General features: G+C 35.3%; 1 protein-coding gene across 1 annotated transcript in view; it reads right to left on the bottom strand.

Annotated features, from left to right (window-relative positions):
* The window catches only part of RGS21 (regulator of G protein signaling 21), a 16,933-nt gene extending 6,758 nt beyond the window's left edge, over nt 1-10,175 (bottom strand). The window contains exons 1-3 of the mRNA XM_007191177.2: nt 10,107-10,175; nt 8,392-8,509; nt 5,083-5,249 (exon numbers count right to left, since the gene is read on the bottom strand). Of these exons, the coding sequence (XP_007191239.1) occupies nt 5,083-5,249; nt 8,392-8,509; nt 10,107-10,175 (354 nt within the window). The remainder of the gene's footprint in view (nt 1-5,082; nt 5,250-8,391; nt 8,510-10,106) is intronic.
* Between the last annotated feature and the right edge of the window lie 793 nt (nt 10,176-10,968).

Below are 10,968 nucleotides of genomic sequence, written 5' to 3'. Positions count from 1 at the left end.
AGTTCTAGAAATTTCATTTTTTAACCCAATTAGGTTGAAAGTTTCTTTTGAGCCAAACCATAGTTTCAACCTGTTTTATTTTCTTGCATTTCCTTATCTAGCTGCCTCATTCACACAAAACATTGCATTATACTTCTGTGTTTATTACCTGTTCTCTTGCCTAGACCCAGCTTCCCTTCCAATGGAGGGAATTTATCTAATGAAGGTGAATCGTAGGCACAGAATAAGCACCTATTGATGTGAAATAAAAATACGAGTCAATAAATAACATTGTACTACAATAAAAATAAAAGCAAAAAATCCAGACACAGGTATTTTAAAAAGTGTCCTGCACAACCCATTAAGACATCTTTTCCTTTATGACTATAGTTTCTTCTGTTTCATGTTATGATGTCCTCACATTTAATAAATACATTTAGGAATTAAATATTTTGTACTAACATTTTTTACTTAAGAAACTGCCAATGTATTTGTTCCTGGATTGGTCATACTATGAAGTTGAATTTATATAAGTTTTAAACATTACAGTGTAGTATGATTTGGAATATTTTCTAATCTCACAGAATGACAATCAACATAGTTTTCTCTTTAATCACATATTTTCCATCCTGACCAATTTTCTTTCTAATATAAGGGAGTGATGATACCAACATAATGTATATAAATGATATAAATAAAACATAAATATTTAAAATATGTCAGTGTCTTAGCTGAATATAAAAATATTATTTCCATTTTTTGAAGATTTACATTCTTTTGAAACCAAGTAATATTTTTTTGAAAATTTCCAAATATTATGAAATTAGTGGTCCAAATTGAAGGAAGAATAAATACAAGTTTAAGAATTTTTTTTCTTTGCCACTCACAAGTTCTTACTGTGTGCAAAGTAAGGGCACTTTAAAATATATATTGCTTATCTAATAATTTTCTCATTTTCAAATCACTTAGTCAAAATATCTGGCTCACACTTATTTTTTTTTTTCCTGCAGTACCTTCTGAAAATACTTAGGTACAATCCATTCAATGAGTAGCTCTTTCTATCTGAAACTAATGATTTGCTGTCATGTTTTTCTAATTTGTGTTCACATATATACATTTATCAAGTCTTTTAAAGTGGCTTTTCCTCAAGTGTTCTTTGTAGTTAGTTAATGGATGTTTTCAGGTAGATTCAGTAGCACTTATAGTGACTTGTGACTAAAGAAAAAAAGGATTAACGGTAGGAGCTAACACAACATTGTAAAGCAACTATACTCCAACTAAAAAAAAAAAAAAGGATTAAAACTTTTTAAAAACTGTTCTGCCCCATGTAAACACTAGACGCTTGATCTCATTCATCATTCTCACCTCTCCTGTGTGGTGGTTACATGCTTTTTCATAGATACGTTTTTAGACGTGGAAACTAGACTCAAAGGGGTGAAATAGATCACCACAAGATTACAGGATTTGAATCTGTATCTCTAACCTTTAGGTTTTCCACTGCATCACATGATTAGTGTAGAAACCAGAGAGATGGTAACACTGTAAGGGAGAGGGCATGAGGTTCACTGCGATTATTATCATCTCTCATAGAGACCTGAAATTTCAATTTTTGTGTGCAGTTTTGCCTATTAGAATAGGAAACTGAGAACCATTAGTCACATCAATTTATAGACAGGGATCATTTAGTAAATTTAGTATAGTCTAATTGTAAATTGTCTGCATCAATTAAAAATGATTGTCATGCTTGTAATTTTATAGATGAGGAAATAAAGACATAAAAAGTTGAAAAGAAACTAAATGGGATTTAATAGACATCTGGATAACGTGACCTTGTCATTGTTCTCTGTTTTAGGGTTTTCTACCAAGGAAATTGGTTATAATTTTGATTCTTTATGAGAGTCAGTTTTACAGCTATAATTGAATATAGAAAAATGGAGAATACTTTCATGTGAATCTCATTCTTGAATTAATTTTCCACTTAGGAAAATCATATTTTCCAACCTCCATATCAAATATATCACTTTGTCATGTGAAGCCCGCCTACTAGATAAATCTAAGCTACTTCCCACCCTCTCTTTATCTCTACTGCTGCCTGTCTGGCCTTATCCCCCTGCTTCTCGTTAGCAATATCAAAATGCTTGTGATTTCTGGAAAACGCTAGGGAGCTTTGTACATCCAGGCGACACACTGTGCCCTCAGTTTGAAATATTCTTTTTTCATTTGTTCTCTTGATAAATATTTCTTATTTTTAATGACATAACCTTTTTCATATGTGAACCACCTGGCAAATCCGTCCCTAAATCCTCAAGGTAGACTTAATCGCTCTTTCCCACTGTGCTAATAACAAACTTTAATTATTTAAATTATTAAATTGCTTATCGTGTATTTGACTGTTTTTTATCACATATCAATCTCCCCTTCTACTCTGTGACTTCATTGTGGGAACAGGCACTCAAAAAAAAATTCATTTAATGAATCATACTAACAGTCGTATTATATTTAACGTATAACTGATGGACTATAGAGAGATACCCTGAAGACTGCAATTGGTATATAAGAGACAAATGCACTTTAGTAATTGGAATTGGAAATAATTAATGGCAAATAATTGGAAAGATAATGACTGTTGCAAATGTATATACACACCTCTTTGTCTTCAATGAGAATTTTGTCATACCCAATAATAACCTTTTTGGACACTTCAAGGAGACAGTATAATCTATTATTTGAAAAGCAGCCATAAATTTAATTATATTTTATGTAGTAAAAATTAATTAGATGGACAAATTATTAAAAAGTATGAAAGTTTTATATCCTAAAATAGTAACTGTACTATTTTTTAAAAATTATTACCATATAAATTTATTTTGGAAGGGAAGATTAGGAAAAAAAACAAAACTATTTTGTCCAAGTTGAGAATTTATTATATATTGTAACTTTGAATCCAGCTATAATTAAAAGATTACATTTCTTACTAGAAGATTTTTTATACATAATATTTGAGAATGTTATCTTAAAATAATCATTCAGTAGATGGATTCATAAAGAAGAAAAACATCTGGCTTTCAAACCAATACCACAATAAATAGGATACCTCTAGAGTTGATTTCAAAGCCTTTTAGGGAATGAGACATTAATCAACTTGACAAATCTTATATAATACATTTTCAGTTTTCCGGAATTATTTATTGATTTTTAGATAGTGACTGGGAAATGAATGGTGAAATAGCTCCACAGGAGTTATGTTCTTTTCTCTTTCCCCCTTTGAATTTCAGGCTAAGCTTCAATTGTTTCACATGTCTGTGATGTTATATATACTTTACCAATATATGCTACAGTAATTAATGTCCATCTAAAACTTGAACTATTGATACGGCAACTTTATGCCCTAGATTTTCGGAAATGTTTGCATTTCATCTATGCTGTCCTCTGTTCTCGCTAGTACAATAACTTCTCATACCATGAATTTTAATTTTGGATTAGAAAATGTAGTAACTGTCACTTAGGAGGATATCAGTGTTTCAACTCTGTAGGGAAAGATGATGACTTGTGCTAGTGGTTTATGTTTGGTGCTAGTAGTTTCATATAGGTTCCTGTTTGCTGCTTATGCGTTAAAACTCTCTGCATATGTTATATTTAGTGAGGAATCAAAGAAGTTTTTTTTTTTTTTTTATAATTATTTCTTAATAGCTACTTTATTTATTTATTTATTTATTTTTTTTGGCTGTGTTGGGTCTTCGGTTCGTGCGAGGGCTTTCTCTAGTTGCGGCAAGTGGGGGCCACTCTTCATCGCGGCGCGGGGACCGCTCTTCATCGCGGTGCGCGGGCCTTTCACTATCGCGGCCCCTCCCGTTGCGGGGCACAGGCTCCAGACGCGCAGGCTCAGCAGCTGTGGCTCACGGGCCCAGCTGCTCCGTGGCATGTGGGATCTTCCCAGACCAGGGCTCGAACCCGTGTCCCCTGCATTAGCAGGCAGATTCTCAACCACTGCGCCACCAGGGAAGCCCAAAGAAGTTTTAAAATATATATATAGTTAAACATTAAGGGGGTGTGCAGAGATGATCATGGTTTGGTTCTGGAAATGAAGTCAAATATAAATGAGATGTTACACACATAAAACACTTTATGGGGTCTATTCTTGGAGTCATTGCTGGTTTCTCTCTAAAGCCCTTTCTACATACTTGCCCCTCAGCCCCAGCTAGTGATCTAATCTTTATATCAGAATGGCTCCCCTTTGATAGTTTAATAAGGGAAGAACTCTGCCCGGAGAAGGTACTTAGCCAGAGAGGCTAAGAGGGCCCTGCCCCTCTGCTGGTTTCCTTGGTAACCGATGAGCCCAGCTGATGGCAATTCCCCCTATAAATGGGAACCTCCCTATTTCCCCCGACTCCCATGCGACATCGGCCGCCACGTCCTGCCCGCCTTCCACCACACATGGTGAGGTGTCGCTCCAGGACCGTGCTTCAGACATTTAAGCTCCGCCATCCATTAAACCATTGATGACTCTTTCGCTGACTCCGGGCTCTTCGGTCTTGAAGCTGGGCAAGTGCAGGCCTCGTAGGCCAGCGGGGTGCAGCCCAACACCCATCAACGAAATAAAGGTAAGCAAACCCCTCTTTTGGAAGGGAAGACATTATTGTATGCTGTTTGTGGGTCTCCAAAGTAGTAAATATAAAGAATTTACACGGTTGGTTAGTCGTTGTTTTTTCCCTCACATACATACCTTTTTGATTTTAAAATTTTTATTCCAAATTGACGTCCGTGGTTTACAAAAGGGAAAATGAAAGTGACTTTGAAATCCAGCAGCACATTTAAGTAGGATTTCTGTAGAGCTGTTAATTTTTGACATATTAGACTATTTTTAAGAGGCTGCGTGTTGTGCTCAGAAAACAGAAACCTTTAAGCACATAGAAGGTGCTTAAAAATATTTGCTGAATCAGTGCCAGAGGATCACGGTAAGGAACTTCGTTTCGAATTTACCAACGTTTTCTGTTTGAATACATAGTGACAATTTAATTTCCCTGGAGATGGACTTCGCGCCTTTCAACTGGGAGTAGATTTGTTAGCAGATACATATTCACTACTGTGGAATATTTCACTCACCTCTTTAGGGGCTTCAGCGTCAATGAATTCAGAATAAATCATCTTGGCTTTGGAAGCAATTTTTTCTGCACTTTCTGTTTTCTTAAAGTCTTCACAGGCAAGCCAGAACTCAGCGTTTTCTTCACTGAACTCTGATTTTAGGAATGTTCGAAAAGCATCTAGACCAGCTGTAAGATATATGAGAAAAAATTTGTATATCACACAGTGCAGTCGTATGACCAAAACAAGTACGTTGTGTAGGGTGAGCATGTGAGGATTCAGTGGTAAATATTTATCATCCCTCTAAATATAACATTTATATATTTTAGTTTTTAACTTTAGAAAACTTTATTTTGGATCAGTAGTCATAAACATAAAATATCTATATCTGCATTTCTACAATTAGCATTTTTAAATTGAATAATAACAGGTAGTGCTTGAAGTCTGGGATTCCCATAGGTCCCACCTCTTCCCATTATCTTATTTTCAGCCAAATTTACACATTTATTATTCCTTGCATTCATAAATAAAGTTTGTGACTACCTGTTTAGACTCTTCCTTTCTCTAGTTTCCACAGTAAAATGTGCCCCGAAATCTTCTTTGGCACACCTAGAGCTTCTTTGGGAAGGTAATGCTTCTAATAAATCCTTTAAGGCCGAGGATGGTTAAGAGTGGGCCTCTACAGAGGTAGCAGGTTAGAAAGATTACTGTCAAATTCCCAGAGTTGCCTGAACTAAGCCAGTCCTTTCAGTTCGTGTTACTCAGTTTCAGTTGGCGCCTTCTGATGGCAGTGTCTGATCACAAGTGAGACTGTGTTTCTCCGAGGAGGAAACACCCTTTGGCGCATTTGTGGCTCAGAGGAATTTGCCTTCCTACGCGTTGGTGGGTTTCTCCTCCACCTGCCATGGGGGCCCCCGTGCCTGCGCTCAAAGCGGCTCCTCCCTGACTGCGTGCTGAAGGGCTGACCCTTCAGGTCGCAAAGCAGGGAGAAATAAATTGATGGAGAATCGGGGGAAAGGAAAAATTGACCAGCAAAAAAGAAAATATCAGAGAAAAGTGTATGGAAAAGGGGCCTAAGTTAGCTGTTCGTAGGTTGCTGCAGGTTGGAAGGAAAGTGAAGGTTAGTGAGAGAAAATAGAAAAGGGCTTCATGGAGCAAGATAAAAGTGTCTAAAAACACTATTAAAAATAGATTTAACAAGTTTTTAATTATTTGAAATAGAGTTGAAATAACAGGTCACTGCAAAGGGTCGTCAGGTACCAATGAGAATTCTCAGTAGAAATATTGGAGAGTGTGGATGTTGTTAATATGTGAGCACTATAAAAAATTCAATTAACTGCACATTTCTTGCATTTAAAAATACATCTGAGAAGCTTCTGAGATTCTGTGACACATATTTGGGTTATAAAAATCCTCTTAGTAACACAGTTAAAATTTTCCATGAGGTCCAAACAATGGTGAATTTGACAGGTCTAAGCAGAATTTAGACTACAATCTATTTTATATAGGAGATTAAGCAATAATACTGAAAGAATATTGTAGATTCATGTCTGGCACTATTTTATTTGTGTGTCATTAAGGCATATGAAGCTTTTTCCCAATGAGGGTTATCTAAATGCATCCCAGAGACAGGAAGTTAGAGATCAAGAAACTATTGTTATTTTCTTCCCTCCTGCTATTTTAATGAAGGGCTACATCAAACTAACAACCATTTCCTTCTTTTCTCCTCCTATTGGTCTGTTTGGACACAAGGGAACAGAATAAACAACTAAAACTGGGGCTAGTTATCTCTGTCTTGGACACACTATTGTTGAACTACTCGTCTACTCTATACATACAATTTGAATGTTCATAGGATGTCGAGTGACTTTGGAATAATATGGTACATACAATCACTATCATGTCATCTGAGGACTCTCTACAGGAGGGAATGGCTACTGCTTAGGCACAACAGGGGCTGATGGGTAGAATAGGTCAGCAATAGGTGGCGGAAGCCACACTAATACATGCGAGACATATCCTCAGGTCACAAGACAAGGAGGTCATATGGTAAGTCGTTTAACCGTTTAAAGCATGAAAAAGCATGGGAGCTATTTCTCTGGTTTCATAAAAAGCAAAAACCAAACAGCTTTGCAGATGAATCTATGACTTTTCTGCTTTATGTGGGCATGAGGTACAAAATCCCCGGAGGTTTGCAGGTGGAAGCATTTGCCTTCATCTAACACCTTCCATGTCTCTGTTCTGCGGTGCCGTCCCAGCCAACTCTCCACCTGCAGAGATACCTTCCTGAGGCTCTTAGCAAACCTGATCTGTCCCGCTGGTTATGTATTTAAGGAAAAAAGAGACACGCCATTCGGAGCTTAGAAAAATGCAATTCCATATCCCTGACATCTTTAATATATGTCCTTAGTTGGATTCTAGGTGTATTGGGGATTTTTTTATGTCTATGCTTTGGGAATTAGTTATTTGAGAATCACAAAATGAAAGTGTAATTTCATCTATTTCAGTCTAATTGTGTATATAAATAAACAGCCATGAAGAATTTATTCAGCTTTACCATGTTTTAAACTTTTCTAATATTCTGATATTTACTTTATAAATTTAAACTGGAAGTGCCATTTGATTAGAACAAACAATACTGCATTTCAGACATTTTCTATGTATGTCTCTATAATGTCATTTCTATCCCATATGAAACAGAAATACTGCAAAGCAGGATTATGTATAACAAAAGCAGAATTCTACATATCTTTGTAAATGACTATTTTGTATTAAATTCTTGGATGTTTTATTTATAATTGACCAAAATTACCTTATTAAGCCATCATATTAATTACAAATATATATCCAAAATGTACATATTAATATATACACACACATTTAAATATGTTTTTGTATTCACTAAAGTAAGAACTCAATGGAAATAAATATTGATACTTAAAAAACTTTTATTTTAGCCTGCAGGACATGAAAAACAAGTGATTTATTTAAATTTTCAACTTTTCAATAGTCTATGTCTTTCAATTTGTAACAAAGGTAGTCATGATATACATCAAATGATAATGAGTCTAAGAAAATGACAACTTTATCACTTCCTATTTGGGATTTTCTTATTGTTTTAACGTTTGGAATTTCTATCATCTTGTCTTATTTTGGACCCAACCTAATTCCATTTAAACTTTGGGCCTGTATAAATTTGTGTGACTTTTGGGAATCTCATTCTTCAAATATTGATGAAACTCATACTGTATAACATGACTACAACTTTCAGAATTTAATGATTTTATTTTAATCATGGTATTTTAAAACCTATTATTAGTTGGATCTTACCTTGGTTGGTTAAAAGTGTGTCCATATTTTCAGACCACACTGTTGTTTCTGTAGTTGGTGACCTGTGGAAACAGCATCTACCCTTGACAATAGCATTGTCATCTTTTTCTCCTATAACCTATAGTAATATTTGAGTTATGTGTATTTGTTGAATTATATCATTTAAATGAGCTTTGCTTCATGAATTAAACTGCAAAAGGTCAACAAGAATTATATAATGTTTTCCACAGTAGAGAGCAATAGCAAAGCAAAGTGGGATGTATTTGACATCAGCAAATTATTAATCTAGCCAACAGTGTTAATAGTACTTACAAATTCTTGAATTATAATAAAGGCACGAGAGAGATTGCTCATTGTTCTACATAGCCTCGTGAATTTCTTCTCAGCTATATTAATTGTTAATTTATAAGGCATTACACTAGTCTATTCCTGAAGAGTTATCATGATAGCAATAATGATGAATGAACTATTTTCTAAGTTTTCACAGTATACAAAATTGTCCATTTCATAATTATGCATCTTAAAAAAGTTTTTTTTAAGTTTTGATTCAGGATTTCTAACGTGATGATTTTAAAAATGTTTATTTATAGTATTTTGATAAGTCTTTACCCTACTCTGAGACAGCCTTTATTTCTCTTTAGACTGGTATGCTTGCAGTTCTGGGTTGATTTATTTAAATCTAGGAATCAGTCAGGACAGAGTAATATCTTTTCCAAAGCAGTCAAAAAATTTATTGACTTAAGTCTTTTAAAGAAGGTATACTTTTGGGGATGTGATGTAGAAATAATAAATCAGACTTGAGATATAAACTTTCTGAGATGTAAATATATCATGCATTATTCCCCTTAATAAACAAAGATCCTGATGAAATAAGCCCCCATCCATAGAAAGCATCGGCTACCCAGAAGAAAAATTTTGGATAATGTAGCTGTGATGTGCAAATGACTTCGTTATGGAAAGGAATGGTCTAATTGAAGCTTTCTATTAAAATGATTGATAATAAAATAGAGTCTCCCACCCAGTCATTCTTATAAACTTTTACATTTGCATATTAAGGTGACTAATCTTAAATATGCTAGTGTGACTCGATCTCTAAGCTTTTTTATTCTATTACTTTGTGTGATTTGCTGCAGTTTTCATCATTTGTGTTAGGAGTGACTCTGCTCCCTTCTGCTATTGCAGTTTTAGTTATATTTTCAGATAGTAATGTCTGTCCTTGTAGAGGCTACATGGGGAGGCTATGTTGACAGGGAACTCATCTTGCTATCTCCCATTACTTTTATTTCCTATCTCCCATTTCTTTTACTTTCTTCCCCAATGGCAGGCAGCTGATTTTCCTGTCTCCCTTGATCTACTAAATCTTGGGGACACAAGGTTTCCTGTGAAGCCATTTTGAAATGGTGGTTTTTCTCATTCAAATGGACATTTTAAAAGATTTAGGTTGCATTTCCGTCTTTCATAAATGCAGAATGGGACCCGACATAAGATCTAATTTTCTGTAGAAGAGCTTGTGTGCACTATGAAAACTGTTACTGTAAAATGCTTACATTATATTTCATATGAGTCAAATATTAGGTCTTCTGTCAAGTATTAGGAATTCTATCAAATAGTGCTAACATTATATGATTGCTTAAAACGCACGTGTTTAAAATGTTGTGTGTATTTGTAGATTGAAATTTGGTGGTTAGCATGGTACTCAAATTTCTGCTTAGTACCTGTGGAATGTACGTTAATGAAGAGGGCAGAGAGTTTTGATCCCTAGTCTGGCCACACAGTACACCCATCTTGAATAAGGAACAGCCATCAAAGAAAAACCCTGAGAAATAGAATCTAGGCAGAATCGTTCAAGAATGAACATGTACTCCCCCATTTGTATGTAAGTTGTCTGATGACAGGAAAATATGTTATTATCCAGCACCAAGAACAGTGTGTCTGGTTCAAGAATTATTTGTTGGACATGTAAATAAATAATGACTGAATGGCCAAACCCCAAATAGTGGCAGGCATTAAAGCCTTCAATGGAAGCAGTGCAGTGGCTTTCAAGATGCTGGTAGATGACTGTGATAAGAAGGTTACTAAAGGTGTAGTTGAATTGTGTTAACTTCAAAGTGTGTTTTGGGTGAGGAAAGAGGAGAAATGACGCAAAAGCATCACTAGGCAGCGACAGACCAGGGACCTCACTCTCAGCCCTGAGCGTGTGAAATTGGAGGAAATGGACAACATCCATTCTGAAGGCATCAAAGCAAACCATGTCCTTCAGGGAGAGCCAGAGTTTGCTTAAGCCAAAAGCAAAAGGAATATTCAGTGAAGGACTTGTTGGATGTAAAGGAGTCTTTTTGAAATGGAAGTGTTCAAATGAGTGGTAGCTATTCTTAGTGTCATCATTAATGTAAGGAAGCAGTAAAAACAGAAAAAAGAGAGCAAAGTCTGGGAGATGGTATAGAACCAAGGACAAAAGAAAATTCCTAATGTTTTGAATTAGGGAGATGTACTAAAATATTATAGATATTCTATAGATATAGAATATCAGTGGAGCTACTAGGATATTCTAGTAATATTTAAGGTCCACCAAATACT

The sequence above is a fragment of the Balaenoptera acutorostrata genome, chromosome 1 (genome assembly GCF_949987535.1).
Source record: "Balaenoptera acutorostrata chromosome 1, mBalAcu1.1, whole genome shotgun sequence".
NCBI classification, from domain to species: domain Eukaryota; kingdom Metazoa; phylum Chordata; class Mammalia; order Artiodactyla; family Balaenopteridae; genus Balaenoptera; species Balaenoptera acutorostrata.
The sequence above is the reverse complement of the archived record's forward strand: the minus strand, read 5'-3'. Positions and strand labels throughout refer to the sequence as shown.